Source organism: Corvus cornix, chromosome 8 (genome assembly GCF_000738735.6).
Source record: "Corvus cornix cornix isolate S_Up_H32 chromosome 8, ASM73873v5, whole genome shotgun sequence".
NCBI lineage: Eukaryota > Metazoa > Chordata > Aves > Passeriformes > Corvidae > Corvus > Corvus cornix.
Genome location: NC_046338.1, coordinates 6398782 through 6420131, shown reverse-complemented (window position 1 = coordinate 6420131; position 21350 = coordinate 6398782). Strand labels below are relative to the sequence as shown.

Genomic DNA, 21350 nt, shown 5'->3' with positions numbered 1-21350 from the left:
ACACAAAGGGCAATCCCACATAAATATGTGATAAATACAAATGCAAAGAAATTTCTCAATGTTTCTGTAGAAATTAATATAAGAGATAGGATATTTATTAAGTGATATTTTCCTGCCATTCCTTTCCCAAAATCTATTATTAAATGAAGCCAGGATGAGTTTAGCTAAAAGATGTAGTCAAGTCTAGTCCTAGTGACTTTATCTGGTGCCACTTTACAACACTGAGGACTTTAGGATCTCATGTTTAGAGCACAACTGGAGGTGGGCAGTCCTCTGGACCAGAGAATTCCAAACTCCAAAGGGTTCCCATCCCATGGGGTCCCTCCCCCTGCACACACCTTGGCTCTGTCAGCCTCCAGCGAGATGCGGTACGCTTCATCCTGCTCCCTTTTCACATTTTCTCTGGCTTCACGTTCATCCTAAAGGTAAAAAAAAAAAAAGGAAAAAATCAGCAAACAGTGGACCATTACAATAAGTATCTTTATGTTCACCAGAACTCTTTAATCCCAGTGACTTCAAAACCACCCAACTCCCGCTAGGAGAAACATGTTCAGAAATGCCTCAAGGGTGACGGTGGCTTTAGAAATTATGACTGCCTGAAGCTGTGATTCAATTGCCAGGTAAGGGAATGGTGTGTCCAAGCCCTGGCCTGAGGCCTGGATGAGGGACCCAGGCTCTGCAGTGAGAGCCATGGCAGGCACAGAGAACCGGAGAGGAGCAGCCTCCAGGGGAGGGGTCACTGCAGGGGGGTGTGGGCTGGTGCTAGCAGGTATTTCCCTCCTGCACCCAGCAGCTTGGATGGTTTTGTAACAGGGAAGAGTGGTTTAGGTGCTGAGGCTGCATTTTCATTGGCTCTCTACTCAGACTGACAATGGGTAATGGCTGGTCCTGACAGAGAAAGCCCAATCCCAGGTCCTTCCTGGGTCAAAAACTGCTCAGCAGGGTCCATCCAGGGTCATGGCTATCAAACATCATCCAGAAGCCTCAATTCACAGTGTTGAATATGATACAAAGATGGGAAAGTTGCAGGTCCTGCTCTGAAGTCCCTCAAATGGACAGATGCAGGCAAGCAAGGAACAGGAGGTTACAATGCCAGCAAAAAGTATCTTATCAACAATCACAGCACAAAAAAAATAAAGGTTTGCTAAAAGCACATGAATGACAAAGCAAGGCATCATCCACACAGTGGAGGATCAAAGAGTGGATATCCCCAAAAGCTGGAATAACTGCACTGGGGTGATGTCAAATAAAACAAAGTGTACAATCAATAGCTTCATACCCTGCCTCTGAAGCTGAGACAGTGGCTGCCTCCCTGTGCTTACTCCTCTTACATCTCATAATCCCCCCAGAGCCCTGCAGAGGCTGCACTGGTCCCTACAAAAATCAATAGGATTTAGGTGTGAGACTGCTGGTGGGCTCAGCAGGGTCTTCCCTGCAGTTACCAGTAACACAGCACTTGCACTGGGGCAATCTGTCCCCTGTGTTTCACAGAAATTAAAGTCTGTTACCTACTGCTTCTTGAAGAATTATTTTAACCTTCCCATCCAGCTGCAACGTTTATTTCACATAAAAGAATCATTTTGGTAAGTGATCAATTTTCTCCTGAAAACATCATTATTTGGCAAAAACTCAATTCTGAATGGGAGGAGCTCATACTGACTGCAATTATCACAACATACAAACATGCCAAGAAGTTCCTCAAACAAAACTCAAACATCTCGGTGGTTAAACCTCTAAAGTAGAATGCAAACACGAGGAAAGGACAAACTGCAGGGAAATCTATACAACTTCCACTTGGAAAGCAGCAAAATCTCTTCAGAGGAAATCCTTCCTCCTTACAGAAACAGGACCCAAAGTTATTCTACAATCAGTGTGTCCTGAATTTCATTCCAAGAAGATTTAGAAACCATCACTTTGTTCAGCAGAACCAAAACACAAGTAGAACTAATGCTTGTAAAATGCAAAAAAGGACAATAACCACCAAATAACCCTTCCCCTTCCTGCCTGCTCTGGACATTGATAAGTTTTATGTGCTCAGCTCATGGAATAATTTGAGAAGTTAACTTGAACCTGATAGCAAAAAACTATCCTACATGAATATTCCATTTCTGAGAAGAGGAGGCGTTGAAATAATCAAACAGCTCCCATTCTTATGTTATCCAAACATGAGGAAAGCTTCTTGAATACAGAGCTTTTCCCGATTCTTCTCATAGATGGAATGTAACAGTAAAGAAAAAAAAATTGTGCTATGTATACTGAGACTTCTCATAAGCATCCTGAAAATTTATCTTAGAATAGTGAGAACCAAAATAACCTTTCCAAATCAGCTCACTAAAGGAAGATGACTTCAGGTAATCTGCTAGAGGACGAGCCTTTAAAAAATATTCAGAATTATTTCAGAGAGAACCTATTCAACTTCCATGTTCTTCAACTTTGTGTATCACACCTAACTTCACATACTGAATTTCAAAAGTCACACAAGTCCAGTAATGCCCAAAAGAACTCTGAAAGATTAGATACAACTATTGCAAATACAGGCTCTTCTCCATCAAAGATTGCTAGCAATTAAGATAGAGTTATTTTAGTTTACCAAAAAATAAAATTAAAAAAAAATACTGATGCTATATAAGGTTCTACAACTAGAACTGAAACATGAATTCCAGCTATTAACAGAAGTTAAAATTCTTTCTTCCTTATTCATATCAGTTATCATCATCCTAGAAGCGGATTATGAAAAAGATGTCAGGAATGTGAAGAATTATCACGCATGACTTCCTGGTCCTCATAGAAATATGTGAGCCACATCTAAAAGTAAATGACTGTGCCACCAAGCCCTACACCTCACTGAAATAATAGTGTTCTTACTGAAACAGACCTTACAAACCAACCTGGAAGTCAGAGTTCTTTGGGTTAGCAGCAGATGTAATCCCATGAAATGCCTCTTTGTATCTACTTCTGTGTTAATACTTCTATTTGTTAATACTGCTCACACCTGACAGGAACCACCTCCTCCACAGAGTTTACAGCTAAATTGTGGTATTGTTTGGTTTGGAGTTACACCTTGGACAAATTTTAAACATTAGATGAAGCAGTTCTCCCTTTTGTAATGCAGTTTCTTATTTTAGTCATCTCTTCCTGTAGAGAAGAATGAGGATGCCTCAAGTTCACCAGAAAGCAACAAAAGAAAACTCACAGCAGTGACAGGAAAAGCAGAAGAAAATATTTTGCAGAGAATCCTTCACTGCACTAACAAAGAACATGTCAAGAATAGTCATGCCACTAATAATTAATATAAAAAAATTCAGAAGTGTTATCCATCAATAAAATTTGAGGCAGCTGAAAACTTTCCTGTTAGATCCTACATAAATCACATTATTGACTGAACATCACTAAATGCATCTCCACTGTGCTTTTGCAATGAAGGCAGAATTGCCACCTTCCTTTTTCAAGAAATCAAAGTATAAACAGACATGGCTTATCCCAGGTCATTTAAAAAGCCTTCATCAGAAACAGGGGTTATACAGCATTTGTGAATTCCACAGCAGTGGCTGAAGGCTGGTGTGAATGTAAATCATCCACATCCCAGGGGTTTTGGGCTTGAGGCAAGGGGACAACTCTCCTTTGCACCTAAAAAAGGAGAAAAGTCACAGATATCTGCTTTCCTGTTTTGGCAATGAGACAACAGGAGGACATTCATTCAATGGAAGGTTGAAAATTTGAAAAAAATTGCTTTTATTCACAGAATATATTCTTTAGCTATGACTTTTCTTTGCTATTCTGTTTCTTAGAGATGCAGTCATCACAAAAATAGCACACTTGCATTTATGAGATAGCTACAACCAACCAGAGAAAAGCTTCTCCTGAGTAACATCCAGTGCATCAAGACTAAGAAAAACTGACAGATAAGACTAAGAGGAAATTTAGAATAACTCTCTCAAATAATTATTTCCTAAACCATTTGTTGAAGCTAATCCTCAAACACCTAGTGACAAGGCATTTTCAGATGCAGGATGATGGACAAAGAGGGATTCTTGACTGAATTTAGGACAGCAGATTCTACAAGTTAAAAATATTTGGCTTTTTGAATGGGATGTTTTGCTGGAAAAGCCAGCATTGACCCTTCTGGGCTTTTTTTATTTGTATTATTATCTTCTTTTTTTTCTATTTATTATTGTCATTTCTGAAGGTAGGATTTAATGATTTAACCCCAGGAATCAGCTTTGCACCTGATTTATCTCAGAGAGCTGTGTTATATTATTCCTCATTGCCCTTTGGGACCAGTTTTACTGTGAAGTAAAACCAGATGAGACAGAGAACCATGAGCAGAAGACATTTCTCAGAGCACCAGCAAGTAAAGGGCTACTACAAGAAAGAAAGAAAGAAAGAAAAAAAAATGTATTTACAAATGCTGAATGCCTATCTGAAAGACAGTTCATTTCACTGAACCACTCCTGAAATTAAAATCTGCAAATGCTTAAGGGTATTCATGGGAGCGTTAAAGAGAAACACCCCTTTGTCCAAACAAACCAGTGCAAGAAAGGCATTAATTTGACTCACTAAGATGACAGACTTGCACATTGTATAACTTAAACACACATGATGGGGAATATATGGAAGGAAAAAGTGTACACCGAGCGTATTGGGTGTATGGGAACGATGAGGACAAAGCAAGTGGACATTTTAGTGGTGGCAGAACCACAGGAGGAGGCAGGATGGGGCAGGCTGAGGGGCAGAACAGCACAGAACCACCACAGGATCCTGCCTGTCCACACTGAAGGCTGAAAGCTCAGTTCCAGATACTGATTTTTGGGAATTAACTCAAGTGACAAGAAAAAACCAAACCCAAAACCTTCAAGGAATCCTGCAGTGCCTTTCCTTGGGCAACAAGCCAGCCCAGTCCTGATACATCTGCCCAGCTGGGCTGAATATTCAGTGACTAGAGCCATCAACATGTACAGGCTAAAAGCCACAGGGACTCAAGATAAAATATCTTCCATCTTTCTTTCCTCTGTCATTGCCTTGCCCTTTGCCAAAGCTCTAACCATGCTGGAAACTCTTGAAGGCAGCACTTGCACCTACTGGGGTGTGTGAAGCAAAGTGCTCAATGGGAAGCCCATCGTTTGGGCTGCGATCATATTACAAACACAAAACTGGAAAATTTAATCAAATAAATTTTGATTACTGTAGTTTAATTAGTTATAACTAGTAATAATTAGTAAATGTGCTAATTAGATTTTTGAGGGGTTAAATCCCAATCTTCGCTAGATGACTGTCATCACCATAATGCTTTTGGAATTTAATGAATTTTGTGTATTCTCATAATCTCTTGTTGTGCAAATACTATACACCATGATACACATGACAGCGTTAGATGGAAAACAGATTACCCAAGTTATTCAGATGCCTGATTTCTACTGATTTTAATGTGAGCTTCAGTCCCTAGAAGAAATTACAGAGGTCTCCTGCAGAGCTGATGGAAGCACTTCCCTTACATTTGACAGTGAGGGAGAAAGTGAGGGAGAAAAGGAGGAAAAGATAGTGATACCAGGCTTCTCACTGCACAGTTGTGAAAATATCACTTGGCCACTAAAGCCCCAAAGTGCTGTGGCAGGGAAAAGAGGAAAAAGAATTTATGCTGCCATTTTGGAGTTTTGGTTTTCCTTCAAGTGTTTTTAAACTCCCCATCCAGATATTGGTGAGGAAGGACCTATATTTTCCTCATGCTGTAGAAGTATCTAGTAAGGAGAGAAGTCACCCAAGAACAGAAAGCAAAGATGGTGACTCTGCAGCCCTACATTTTTCTACAGCTTATCTTAGAGCTCGTTGACAGCAGTTTTTCCAGTTTAAAAATTCTTAAGTATCTCTCTTTTACACTAAAGACCAGCGTGCTGGCAGACGTAGTTTAAAGTGAATTAAAGGTTTTAATTGGTATTTGTAAAATTAAGAAGGTCTGTGAAGCAACTGTGGGTACTACAACTCCACCTTGAAGACTAATCTGAGAGCAGGAGTGCCAGCGTTGCGTAACGACAAAAATAAACACGACCAGAGACCTACTGTTACTTAAATGTGGACAAGTTGGACCAGCTGTGTAACAGTCAATGCTTCTACAGTAATAAATGTTGACAGCAAAAATAAAAAATGCATTACTGAGGCATCATCAAATGAGCCCTGTCATTACATGGAAACTCCGCCCTGTATAAGCTTGTCAAAAAGTGTTACTGTAATCCTTTGAGAAGCCTCCTCCTCAGGCAATGGAGAAAAAATGTTGAGGATCAGCCCAGAACAGGTGTGTTGTGCTGTAATGCCAGGATTTAATCACAGATCTCTTCACATTAATCTCACAAAGGAACTAACTCAGATCTATTCGGGCCCATCACGCCACACTGAGATGATTATTTAACTATCCAGTTAAAGCAAGCAAGCTCACAGGGTGTTTAAAAATGGACATTCCAGGGCGTACGATATTTTACAGCTATTATTTGTTTTCCTAAGCCCAGCACCAGGCACTGACACTTAAGAGGAACTGATACTCAAGAGGAACTGATACGACACGCTCTTTTCAAAGTCAGTGCCTGAAAAATCTCAGTGCACACCTTGATCAACAGTGGCAGAGGCTGCTTATCCCTGCTCTGACATATCCTCTCTTGCTTACAGGAGAAACTCCTTAATGACTTTTATTACCTCTCTGCAAAAACCCCCAGCTCCAATGCCTGAACAGTAGCTGAGGTGTCAACTCCTGTAGTGGCAAGCCAACATGGTTATGAAAAGAAAGTATGTCCATTAGGAGCATGGAATCATTACTGTAGCTGCAGAATAGCTCTGCATACATAGTGTGAGGTTGGATTTCAGCCCCCAGTCCTGACTGCACTGGGAAGGGTGGGACTGCGTCCTGGCCAACTGGCCTTGCTGGTGATGGTCACTCAGCCACTGAATGTCCATTGGCCACTTCTTATCAGAAGAGCCATGTGAGCACAGCAGTGTGCTGCTCATCCAGTTCTGCTGTTTGTGGCTTGTTCTTACAGCAACTTTAGGAGCAAAGTTATAAAAACAGACAGCAGGACACCTAGACTGTGCATGTACAATGGCACATCAACAGCATGGTCCAAAAGACCAAGGAGGTTTCCAAAATGTCATCTGGTCAACACAGCAACAGCTCATGACTGACCCAGAACCCTGGAGAGGCTGGGAAAAGAATGGGACAGCAGGTTGATCTCCCTTTAAGAAAGCTTGGGAGAGAAAACAGGTGCAGAAGTCACACACCAGGACAGGCACGTTGGGTTACTACAAGCAGACACGTGCATCTCAATGTTTTTAAGGTATTTCTTCGGAGATTATGTAAGAAATAGCTTAATGGAGTGCAATATACAAATCTAAAAATTACATCCAACTGCTACTTAAGTGATGATATTTTAGCATTTGACGCTATAAAAATATGCAACAGATTTGTCCCATTAAAATGTTATGAGGCTAAACTGGTAAATTTTACCAATACTTGGATACAAAAGCACAGGATTTAGCTAAACATACTGTTACTACCACCAGCTAATGAGGGGGCTCATGTCACTCAGGTGAGGTAAGTTGGTGATGTTGTTCTGAGCATCTCATACCCCCAGCAGATACTCAGTGACAGGGAGCTGCCTGTAGCTACAACCACCATCAGCTGAACACCTGGACCAGCAGCTGGAGTGGTACCAGTCCTCCTGTACCCAAATAACCATCAGAGGGCACTGCAAAACATGCTGTGCCAAACAGGATTATGCAGTGGCTGCGCTGGAAGCTTTCATGTGCATGAGAAGTTCAGCTGCATAAACTCACTCATTACTGACTTCATGCTGTCATTTACAAATGTTTCCAGTTCTGGTTCTCCCTCACACACATTTCTGTTTACAGCAACGCTACATTGATGACTTCTCTTTTTAAAGCACAAGAGAATTTTCTGCTTATCTTCTTGTGGTTTTACGATGACTTATTGTTGCTATTAAGAAAACAGTAACAGAAACCGGACTCTGTATCCTGTTTGCTATTGTAATATTTGGGAAAAAATTGCATCAACTGCAGTAAGATCTTAAAAAAAAAAGGTGTTGATGTTTGAACACTTGAAGTTGTCAAGTACAAGGCTTACAAGAAAGCTACACATTATGTAGCAAACCACAAAAAGGCAATATTTTGTTTTCAGGCCGGAGCCCTCTATTGAGTACAGACTGCTTGTCAAATACTCCGTCTCTGGCACAGTAATTTCATAAAGCAAGGTTATTTTTTTGTTTTTAAACTTCCTCCTTCAAAGGCAAAAGTGTCTGAGATCACCTTTTCAGTGTGCTTGTAACGAGTGGAGCCAAGGTGTAAGTAAATATCCTATTTGTGTATAGAACCCATAGTGTCTGGAAAGCTGCCCCCAAAGTTTATGAAATTTTCCATCAGTTTTCTGAATGTCAAAGTGTGTTAGAAAAAGCTCCTGTTGGGGAAGAAATGTCACCGGTGCTTTCAGGGACAGAAAAACAAGAGGAGAAGACTACAGAAGACTTGGGCAAAGGTAGATTTTGGAGAAATGTAAAAAAATTAATTTTCCGTTCTCCCTACATAGGAAGAGCACTTGGGGAAAGAAGGCAGGAGACAACAAACCCATGTGGGCACTGGACTGTCACTGTCACTGCTCTTGGCCATCCAGTGAAGGATGGAGAGCAGCCCAGGACAGGAGCCAGCTCCTGGTTCGTCGTCCGGTCTGGTGTCCTGTTCCTCACTCTGTTCCAATCCTATCACTTCTAGTTTCTTCTCCTATCCCTTGTTTGCTTTTATCTCTCTGCCTTGTTTCCCTCAGTTTTCTTCCTTTTTATCACTTTTACAGTTTTTAATTCTGAACCTCTCTTGGAGCTCATCTGTGATGTAAATTTTACCTTCTTGTTAAAGCATTAAAAAAACCTCCCATATTCAACATACTCCTGTTAAAATGCAATAAAAAGTTCAGTTATATTATGCCTTGGATTTTTGTTGTAATCCTCATATTTAAATTCATGTTCAGTATTAACAAAATTAAAGTCAATTTTCTTTACCAATGAATTACAGGTAGCATAAATAAAGAAGAAAAAGTGAATGACAGATATTGTGCAGATACTGTGCCTTCATATTACAGTCAGTAAATCTTGTACTAATGAGATACAAGATTTAAATGTGAAGAATGTGTTTAGTGAATTATTGTCAATCAGTGTCTATACAACAGGATAAGAATAATCTTGAATGGCAACACACCTATTATTACAAATTCCTAAGTACTTCATTACTTCAAAATGTCACTCTCAATTTATAGAGTAACAGATAAAGATCTTCCAGCTGTATAACTCACTGTGTCTGCTTCTGTGTAATTGAAACACTGGTTTTGAGAAGTCTTGTCCCCATTTATGCATTCTGCATCATTCTGAATGGTGGTTCAGTACTGGTGTACTGGTTAAAGTTGGTTTTAGCCCCCTTTTAAACAAACACATTTAAGATATATTAATCTATTTTTGGGTTGGTTTTTTTCTACCTATGACTTGGAGCTGGTCAGTGGGAAAAAATCTGATTGTTGTTTCCTTGTGTGAGCATATTAAGCTCTATAATATCACTGTGATGTAAACAGTCACTGGTGACTAATGTTCAGCAAAAGGAAAGAAACTGAAAATAACAAGACCAAAAAGGAGGAGTTGTTTTGAGAAACCCAAATAAATACACAAAGGAGACTTCCTTTTTAATTTCTGACAATGGAAGAGACACTAGAACACAGCATACCCAACTCCACTGGCTAAAGAAACATCTGGTTAATTCACACCCCCAGTGATTAGTGGAAGCCAACAACTTCCAATGCTCACCTCATCCTTTATGTCTTCCTGCTGCTGGGCACTGAAGATCTCCATCGCAGCCATCAGCCTCATCATTAGCTCATCCACTGTTGTGTTACCTAGCAACAAAGGAAGACAGCTGAACTTCATTTCATTAAAGTTATTAAACAGAAAAGAAGTCATTTTAGAATTAATCCATAAGAAATAGCCAGACTTAAAAAAAAAAAAAAAAAAAGACAAGAGTAGAAAATGCAAATATCTCAGTAGAATGCTTTCAGTTCAGCTTTTTACTGAAAACTCGAAATTATTTTTACAAATGTTGATCATAGGTTAATATTTCAGGTGGTGCAAATCTGACCAATTGCTTTTGTGCTTGCATAAATTAACTCTATTTTGTCATTTAGTCACTGATGTTAAAGGAAATGTAGTAGATGTGGGATTCTCTTATGTGAAATTGATTTTACAGTTTTAGAATTCCCAGGGAGACTGAAGCAATTGCTTAGTAAGGCAACAAAAGGTAGGATATTGGCAGCAGCAGCCAAGTGGATTGGTTTAAAAGAATGGAAACCCCAGAATACAATGACTGAATGGATCTGTGTGCACATTATATTTGGGTATACCTAGTAATAAAATTTCAAATACTATATTTTCTTCAGTCTATTTACTTCTCAAAAATCTTGCAAAGCTAATGAAGTAGAAAATTATACCATCCACATGTATATCATGAAATAGAACACATACATAGGAAAACAGATACCTCTCCATGTTTTCCTTCCAGCATGCCTCCAGCCTTCAAAAAGACTGAAAGATTACTTTTATTTCCTACTAAGATGCATTCTTTGGTTTCTCTTTCTAAACTGAAGACTAGACTATCCATTAAAGCCACTTGTCATAGTCGTTTAAAGGTTTTAAACCATGAGAAATGGTCAAAAACTATAAAGTCTTAACATCTGCCAGCCTAAACAGCTGTTGAACCCTAGCAGAACAAGTACCACTAAAGAAAACAAGACTGTCCCCATAGTTTCCAACCCCAGGAAAAAAATTAAAATCAAAAGCAAACTTAGACAGCCTGCATTTCAATAAATGCCACTGGGGTCTTAGGTTTCTATATGGTTGTATCTCTTCTGTCAACATGCCTTCTCGCCCAGCCCTGAAAGGCCCTCATTGTTCCCACTTCTAACATTTGCTACCTTAGCAGAAAATGTTATCCCACATGCTACAACACGTAGGACTTCAGAGACTACCATTCATTTGGGGCAGTATTGTTAAAAGATACCAGTGTCCCCATTCCTGGGAGAATAACAAGCAGAGATTGTTTGATTTTTGTTAAAGGATAAATTTAAGTAAGGCTACAATAGGTGATCGTTTTAGTTTAATGCAAAGGAGTGCAGAAAACCTGACAAATCATTAAAACATAATAAAGGCAATTAAACAATCTGGATTCTTTTGTAATATAAAGATGCATTGTATTATGACTGAATTGTTGCTAAAGCAGTTAAGTAATTTAAGTCAGTAGCACCACTGACTTCAGTGGGATGGCAAAGGTTCTGAACTGTACTGCAAAGTCAGAAAACCAAGCTATTTATAAGATTATTCCTATGAAATAAGTTTTATAAGTTACAGGCATTCATACAATGAATTAGTGTTGTGCTGTACTTTGCACTGAGGAGATAAAATCCATGCAAAAATGAACCACTTTGTCTACAGGAAGGAATACTGCAGATTCCTCAAGAAAATTATTCATCCCAGATGAAGAGAGAAACACTAATGCCTGTCTGCAAAGCCAGCACTTCCTGAGGCTGAGTTTCCTCAGGAAAATAAGGAGATTACAATAAAGATTGCTAGATATAAGCAATAAAAAAATGAGGACACAGTGTCAGGAAGGCAAACTTGTGGAGAAAGCAGAATGAGAGGCAGCCATTCTTTGATGTGCTCTAATTTGAAAAGTTACTGAGAACAGCAGTCAAAGGGCAACACTCCACTTCTAAGTCATCTTGCTGTCAATGAAATCAGAGGAATGGTTACACCAGAAAGAACTGCTCATGTAAGTCAGAAAGCTTCATCTATGTGAGATTATATTAGGAACTTAAATCCTGATCTGATGTGGGGGTCTCAATGCTGCAGGCAGGTCTGAAAAAGCAACTCATGGCCAAATGCTAGCAACAGCAGCCCAGGTATTAACAAGGAATTACACACAAAGAACCAAATGCATTCTGGCACTATGCAAAAAGTGCAGCCAAAATCTTTTGGAAATCAGGAATGTATCTGGATATAAATTTGGAAAACTAAGTGTAGCTCCTTATTTAGGAAATTAAGCTTCCACTTTAAAAAAAAAAGAAAAACTATAATTCTACTACAGTCATGGCAACTCCAATCTCTAACACCATGCTAATTAGTACATTTATGAGTAGTAGATAATTATAGCCTGGCCACTGAAAGTGTGTTTTGTGCAATAAATTCATGTTCTGGACATCTTAAAAGAGAAACAGTTAGCAAAGATCTCTTGTGACAGTTTCAATACTCACATAAGGAATACTTTTAATATAAAGAACTGTACCTTGTATAACATTCAACACTTCGTTAGATGATCGTTTTCCCATAATAATAAGGAAAAGTGGAAACTGGTCTGTCTTCTGAGTTCGAATTGTTTGGGCTACAACACTCCCAAAATGTCTAGTGCACATCGTCAGAAACCTTGTGGGGGAAAAAAAATAGTCAACATTGTAGAGGAGTTTTTGAAGTTAAGTTTTATAAAACAATTATGCTAAATTCAGCAGTTTAACTGAGCTCTTTAACTCTTTTTTATTACTAAATTATTACAATATATTTATAAATATTATAGGTTCCAGGTTGTCTAAATTAAAACAATTAACAACTGCTTGAGACAGTGATTTATTTGATGGAGAATTCCATTTCCTGCTACACTACATGAAGACTATAATTCAAAACTACCCCCCAAAATAATCACGCTAAATCGATTGTTCAAAACTTCTAAAGAGACACTAAGTAGAGCCACAATCTAATAAACATGGAAGTATAAAAATAGTAAATTTCATGCAAAAACATAATTTAATAATGAAAGACCAAGAAATTGGTTTCATCAGTCACAGAATTAAAACATGGTACTTCAGAATTTTATTTTCTTTTGTACTAGTGCCCTGCCAGTGACATACTTAGCAGTGTGATCTAAAAAACAATAATTCTAAGCTTTTGACCAAAAAAAGCTCTTAGATATTAGCATACAGAAGTCTAACATTAGTATTCTTAACACGATCTTGAATAAATGAAAAAACTGATAAAGCTTTTCTCTTCCATTAAAGGACTGTTTGAAATTAGCATTTCTTTCAAGAGAAAAGGGTAGCTTATGATATGTTTTCAGATCTGATGGTAAAAAGTAAATGTCATAATAATAATGAATTATGAAAGACCAAATGCAAATATAGAATGCTTTAATAAGATCCAATTTAATAAAGTCTGTAAAAATAATGGACTTTTAATAACACGGGTCACAAAAGGCAAAACAGTGGAAATTCTAAGGACTAGCCACTGGTACAGGCTTATTAATTCTTAATTATGTTCATGAAAGGCAACTTAAATCGTGTGTTTTCTTATGCCTTATGATAATATTTTAGGTAACAACTACTATGAAATGTATGCTCTAACTGAAGAGCAAAGTCCCGTTGTCACATGCATTAAAAGCCAAATCTATTTGAAAAGACAACCTACATTAAAATGTCAAGTGCTCCAAGTAATTTCTTCTCAAAGATACTGAAAAGATTCAAAATTGTAATTTTTTAGATCAATATATATTGTTTCCAATAAAATGGCTAAAAATGGATAAGCCTGACAAGTAGAGCATTGGGCTTATTCAAGGCACCTGAAGTACTAAAACAGCTCTCCTCAGAGAGGATCTGTCTTTGGCTGTAGTTGGATGGAAGGCAATGGGTGGGGGTGGCAAGCATTTCAAAGCCATAAGTGTTACTCCTTGATTCTCTGTATTTTGCAACTCGGAACAATCACACACAAAGAAGACATCAAAAAAGCTGAACAAACTCTGCTGCGTCAGAAACAGCGACAGAGACCTAACATCTGGTCAGGATAAAATAGTGTCTGTAAAGTCTGGACATTTCAACTCTTCAGATAAATAACAGCTTTTGATGTTTTCCTGTCAAGGTGGGAACAGGTAAGTGAAATGTGGGCCTCACAGAAGTCACTGGTGATCCTCCTTAGCAAAATTATGTATGTGAGTTCAAGGTTTGACTCCTGGAAGCAATAAAGACAGTGGACAATTGAACTGAATTCCTGAGACTTGTGTATTAAAACTGTTTAACAGCCTTCAACACACCACAGAAGAAAAGTGCTCAAGTTTCTCAGAAAAACAAGATATTTAACTGGAGGTGAAGAAGTGCTGTAGAGAATAATGCTAGAAGGAACAAAAGTAAAGAGACTCCTACAGTATTAGTTGTACTGGTCAAAGGTGTTGGTTTGTTAATTTTTTTTAAAAAATCTATTTTGTATTTTGTCAACCAATAACTCAGTCCCAAAATATGCTTTTATAGGTATAGGTTTTTCATGCAGAGAATTCTGAATGGAGTAAGTATTTAAGTGTGTTGAGAAGATTTTATAACTTTTTTCTGGGAGATGAATTTTTATATGCAGGACTTCTGGCTGACTACATAGAACCTAAGAGGTTATGACACCTTGGGGTCCTCTATAATCCAGGCTGGAATCAGGCTTCATCTCCCTGGCTTCAGATGACACATTGTGCCAGGCTGCTGTAAGGGCACACACACTTTCCTGGTTGAGTAGCAGCAGAACAGATGCCAGATGCCAACATCTCCCCTCATAGTGGTTTTTTTCTTCTTGGTGTCACTTCTTACAGCCACTGGTGCCATCTGTCCTGCTCTTACCAACCAGCTCCCTTCCTCTGCTGCTGTCACAATCTGCTCAGCTCGCTCATGTACCAGTGACAAGAGCAGCTCATGCCAACACTGGTGTGAATGCCACAGACTTTCTTGGGGGAGGAATGAGGAACAACTCTTCTCCAGATATGACCAGATAATTCCCAAAGCCAACCTTAAAGAGACTTTAACATTTCACAAATGGGTTTGGAAAAAAAGTAACTTCTTTGTTGAGCATGAAGAAAACAATTATGAATATTAAATATGCAAGATTTCTGATTCTTTTTAATAGTAATTATATAATGTGCAAAGTCAACATAAGACTCATTAAAATGTTAATGTAAAAATAACATTTTTCTATTAGGTATTTACATTTTTTAAAGAGTAAAAGCTGAGGTCCTGAATAGGCATATTAGAGTAAGTTTGGTCTCCATGATACAGAGTTATTGCCTTACCTACACTGGTAGGGTCGTAACTGCTGACTCAAACACAAGCAGCAACAGAAACAAGGCATGTTTTAAAGATGCAGAAAGCAGCCTAGATCAAATTATATGGGTATCATCTTCAGGATCCACATACTAAACATCAGATTCAGATGCTAAAAAGAATGGTTTTATGCACTTCTTCTTCACGCTAGAGTAAAGCCTACATGAGTGGGTCATCTATCTCTTCCTAAAACATGGAAGATCTGATTCCCATCCTGAAAGGTTCAAACAGATCAGATAAATACTTCATAACCTTGTTCAGACTAAAATACAGCAGTCTAGAAATCCATTACGCCATCCTTGGACATCAGACAAAATCACTGGTGAAAGCATAAATAAAATATACCTTGAGCCCTTGCTAGAACACTGCACAAAGAATGGAACACACAAGATGCATTTGCATCATCACCTGTATGATATATCACGTCCTGTATGATTTCCTAAGGAATATCCAAGACTTGACACAGGTAGATTTAATATACAGACTTAATAATAGCCTCGATAAAAACAGAGAGTGTGTTCAGTTACTTTACAGATGTTGGTAAAGTGGGAGAAGCTACAAGCACATTGGAAGTCAGAGAATTCAGATTAATCTTCACAAGAATCATCCTGACAAGTAAAATACAATTCTGTAAGGTCAATGAGAGTCTCCAAACTGGAGGAAAGATTGCACAAATACAGCAGAAGAACCAAGAAGTAAGAGAATACAATCAGATCCTTCCCCAAAACAGTCCAATGAATCTGTCCTGACCACCTGTTTTTCTGCCTTCACGTCTTTTGCACAGGACACAAAAAAGTTGAATTTTTCACCTTTTCTGTTCAACAAGCTTAATCAACTAGGTTGTAGTTTGAGTACAGTGGGATAGAACATTCTTTGAGACTTGGTTTTCTAGTGGGGACTTAAAACACATGCTTACAAATCTATCAGTTTAATTAATTCCTTGGGTTTAATAACTATTTTTCTCAAATGACCTTAAAACATTGCTAAAGGCATATAAACCGATGCACTGAAAACCTTGATAACATCAGAGAGGCTGCTTTCTATTTATAGTTGGATATTATAGACATCCCTATCTTTCTAATCACAACCAGCTCAAAACGCATTCTCTGCTGATTTTTAGCTTTCCAAATCTGGACATTTTTAGATTACTAACATGAAATTACCTTGAAGCACATAAATATTTAAGCAGGGATATCTTACCTTTTCTGGTGGGTGTATAATAAACAGTTTAACCATCATCTATATACAGGCTGTTTTGTTCTCCATCTAAAGAGACAATCACCTTTTATCCTTTTCCTTTTTTTTCTTCGTTTCAGTGCTATTAGGAAACTATTCACAAGTGCAACCCTGAACAATACTGTGCAGTAATTATGACTAAATGACAAAGAGATGCGAACAATTACCGAGCCCATTTTGAAACCCTACACTAATAAAGTCATTAGATGCTGCCCTTGCCATGAGCCTTCTAAAAGCTTCTGAAGTTACAAGAACACACGGCATTGTTCGTTAGGACAATTGCTGCTGGCAGAATGCAAACCTTGAGTTAAACCATGCTGCAAATTGATCTTGACATTCTGTTAAGACCGCCACTAAAATCAAAAGCAAAGGAGAAAAGGAGAAAATGAGCGGGTGGGATGTAATCATGGAACAGAAGGGTTCCCTCCTCACCTTCTTTCCTCTTCCTCCTCCAAACAAACCATACAGAAAATGACGAACTCGCCTGGTGTTTGAGAACCTTTATTTTTAAAACATTAATTAGACTTCTGACCTGTTTTTATTGACTGGCACTGTATTGCTATTAAAGTAAATTAAATAAAAAATTGCAGAATACAATAGAAAACGCTTTCACACTGCTCTGTGAAACCTGTCAAGGATTTAGTGCCTAAAGAACACATCCAACAGTTTTGCAAGCAACATATGCAGAATCTGTGGTCACTCCTGAAGAGGCAGTGAGAAATTAACTCACCTCCTCCTGCTCTCACAGACCCCACACCTGCAATATATTTGCTGAAGGATCAAATGGGATTGGGGAGCTGGAGTAATATGGTCAACTGGTCTTCATCCAGGCATGCATCATTCAGTAGGTTAGAATTAAGGGTCAGCAACTGTGAATATGGCTAATTACTTGATGACGGAAATTGCAGGTGAAGACAACCTGCTGCTGAGAAGCACTTTAGCAAATTAACTCTTTCCTAAGCTTAAGCAAAGTGAAAAACCATCATTTGAACATTAAAACTAACAAGTACCTGTCATCAGAGCAAAGCTGGCAGCACCTTGAAATACGGTGCCCAAGGGCAATGATATCAAAAGCTAAAAAGCTGCTACAGATTTTTGGGTCACTGTCTTATGGTTTTGGCTTCGTTTTGCTTGGCAAACACGATGTGTGCTGGAAAGCTCTTAATACTATGCATGATCTATGTTTGTAAATGCTGAGTACCAAGATAAGGTATGTGTGCATGTGTATGTATATATCACTATACATCTTTCCTGGATACAAATATATTAATGCGTATTAATGAATTAACAAAATCGGGCAGGCATGTGTTTGCATAAATATATACAACTCTTATGCACATAATTATATTAAAACAATGGTATTGATTCAACTCTTTGAAGTCAAAAAGTACCAGAACTAGAGCTGTTCATGTCTGGCTCTCCCACTTACTTATCCCGGAATCCCTCTGGAAACCTGAGGACTTGCTCAGCCCAAGTGATGGCCCAAAGCAGCTGCGAGCTTGGACCAAACAGTAGGGCCAGAATTGCCAGCACCACTGCAGTCAAACCCCACTGCCACTGCCCTGATACCTCTCCCCACACTTCTGCTGTCTGAAGGGGCAAGGTAGCAATCTCCACTGCAAGCAGTTGAAAGGAAACAGTGATTTTTAAGCTCACGATTCACCTCAAATTGAGTGGAATATAACAAGAGCTAAAGTTAGAGATATATGTGTAGCTTTGTGGCCTTTTTCCTCCTTTGATGAGGAACAGATCACAAGAATATTTCAAAGAGTTGCTCACTAAGCTGAAGTCTAAACTATAGGAGATAAAGATTTCATATATGTTCCTTAACAGTATTATAAAAGCACCACATTATTTTCCTAAATGAAGGCTACTTATTTTATTTTCTCTTTACTGTAATTTTATTATGATTAATGAAAAAATTCATAATCACAGAACTTACTCAAAGTAACTGCTCCCTTCACAGCAAACCTGATGTCAGAGGCAATTAAAACCCATGGAAGCCAAAAAACTTCCCCTCAACTGTATTAACTAGACTTCTCCTTCATTTTGACAAAGTGACAGTCCTGGGTGGCTGCAGAAAAGAATTTTTTAGTATCTGACTCCCAAAGTTGTAATGCTGATGCTCTTGCATTACTGCTGGCAGGCACTCAGTGCTCACACAGCATTTTACTCCTACCTACAGACTCTCTTCAATCTGTTGGAATGGATATTGAAGATTGAGAGACTTCAGAAGAAGCATGCTATTGTACAGTAATGTAGGTTTTAAAGCACATTCCTGTATCAGTGTCAGCCAACAAACACATTAAAGACTGGGGAAAACGACAAAATCTTGGAGCTGGTTTTGTTCGACAGTGTTCAGGATGGACCCCCATTTCATTAATGAGAAAAATGGAAACAATTATTAGAACTGATTTTGGAATAGAATGACATCTGTAGATCAGAACAGTCAGATTTTTTGGCTTATACAAGGAAAGTCTTTTTATCTGTTTCAATTTACTCATGTCATTCTACAGTACTGAAACCATGTCTTTTACTACTGACACTGAGGTGTCCCTGTTGACTGCTGTAAATCAAGTGGGCCTGATTCCTCTGCAGTCTCACCCTGGCTTTTCCAGCATTTTTACAATGCAATTTTAAGAGTACAAATGAGTTACTCTTGGGCTACAACAGCAGGCAAAACCCAGTTCCTCCTGTTGCTGCTTTGTCTTCTCACCATTCAAATAAAAAGTTACATTTAACTGTGTTCATAGGGATACAGAAGAGAATGGTCTCCAAGACCACTGTCACTGTGTCACATGAAGGGTAGTGATTGAACAGAGGGGCTGAGTATTTATTTATGGGAATGCCCACAGTGCACTGGCACTTTGCAAAGGGAGAAGGAAGCATCATGCCCCCTCTGAAGAAATCACAGTCTAAGGAGCAGGATGTGACACCAAACACAACTGAGAAATTATTCTACGTCAAACCAGCATGCCTTGTTTACCCCTCACTATTTTTTGACCTCACTGTTAATATGACAGTTGCTTTGTTGTTGTTAACAGAAAGCAAAAAAATGAAGGCTTAAAAACCCTATCGTCCAGCACAATCAGTGACTAAGTTCATTGAGAGCAGCTATAAAGCCTTAAACAAGCCCTTTATTTTGTGTTTTAAGAAGTGTCATAAGGAGTTAATAGGACACAGCTGTACAGGCTCTTTCTAACAAGCAGCTTCTGTCGCTTTGGTCACCACAGGTGTCTGCGTAACCTGCAAACTCTTATTACTAGTGTATCAAAGTTGTGCTACTTAATAGATTTCTTTAGTAAAACACAACAAAGCAATTACATGGCTGTTGATCGTCAGTCATAAAAAAACCCCTCAAACACAGTTTTTCAAAAGAAACTACACTGCAATTTTTTGTCATTGTAAAATAAAAGAAACTAGAGAATTAAATAGAAAAGCAGACAATAGAACAGCAGGTAGTCAACTGAACTTAGCCACTACAGATGGTTTAGAAATAGTGTTTCCTTCTCCACCAACTTGTGGGATAAAAGAAAAGGAGGAGGCTCCTTACTGCCCATGAATAGCAACACCAAAAGACTTAAGCAACTTTCCAATCTATGTATTTGGTCCCATGAAAGAACCTAGATGCTTCTTTTTCCTCTCTTACTTTTTTCTTTTTTAGAAACTTTTAATCTGTTTTCACAACTGCTTTTTTCCATAACCTTTTACACTTCTCTAGAATAACTTAAACTAGAAACATTGCTGCTGATCCCTCCAATGACAAAATGCAGAAGGTCAAGTGAGGAATTCCTGAGAAACACAAGTGTCATTTAAAAAGTGCATTAAAAAAAGAGATTGTTCCATTTTCCAAGGCCACTTCAGTAAAGAAATGTTAACTATAATTTACATAGTGAAGACTAGAAAAGCACAAATGCTCTATTCTAATAATCCACAAGAGAAAGAAACATAAATGTATAATTTTCATTGTTCAATAATCACTGGAATTGTGTAAAGAAGTGTCAACCTTATTCCAGGCCAAATGACTGTTGCATTTTTCAGTCAAAAGTTAGAATAACTGGAATTACAGTGACATACATAAGATGTTATCCTGGTAAGACTTTATCAGTCATCTTTTGGGTAAATAAAGGCTATGAAATAAGGTCCAAGTTAGAGAACCAAACAAGCCTAATTTCTAAATGCAGCAATAATACTACTAATTTAAATAATTCTTTTCAGTAGATCATGATCAACTGATAAACAGCTGAAGAGAGAGGCCTTAGCATAACACTAAGAAAATTTGTTGGTAATCTACCGAAGATGCAGAAGGAGGTGGAATCTACAGTTTTAATTTCTTTACTCATCAGCAAAATTATGACCTAAGACATAAGACAGATTTTATTATATTAATACCTTTATTATATTAAAACCAAAACATCTGAACATTCCCAAAGAAACGCTCTGTAAGAAAACTGTAGTTCAAAAATGTTCATATGAATTGCAAGCATTTAACTTTTTGCATAATCTGTTCTTAATACTAATTTATCACATGTATGTTATTTTTTAAATAAAATTTTCATTAACAACAATAGTTATTACCCCAGACAGCTCTCATGCATTTACACCAACATACACACAATTAATGTCATGTAATATAATGGCACTGCAATGCAAAACTGTGAAGGCACATGTTTGAATATAGAATTATGTTTGAAAATAAACTAAAAAAAAAAAAGGAAATAATTTCTTCAACTATTTTTTCCTGCATAGGAATAAGAAGTCACTTTGTGATGAACACAAGGCCAGTCCAATTGTCAATGAATGTCAGCCAGCACAAGTTCACTGATCAGCTGAGAATGAGCATGAAATTTAAGCCCAAATAGATACTAAGCACCAAAAGATTTGATAGCCAGAGATAAGGGCCTTCCTTGAGAAAAGC

At 38.1% G+C, this 21350-nt stretch overlaps 1 protein-coding gene across 1 annotated transcript in view; it reads right to left on the bottom strand.

Annotated features, from left to right (window-relative positions):
* Window positions 1–21350, bottom strand: part of FAF1 (Fas associated factor 1) — a 152571-nt gene that overhangs the window by 18994 nt on the left and 112227 nt on the right. Inside the window, exons 14-16 of the mRNA XM_010408851.3 lie at window positions 12367–12503; window positions 9840–9928; window positions 339–419 (exon numbers count right to left, since the gene is read on the bottom strand). Of these exons, the coding sequence (XP_010407153.2) occupies window positions 339–419; window positions 9840–9928; window positions 12367–12503 (307 nt within the window). The remainder of the gene's footprint in view (window positions 1–338; window positions 420–9839; window positions 9929–12366; window positions 12504–21350) is intronic.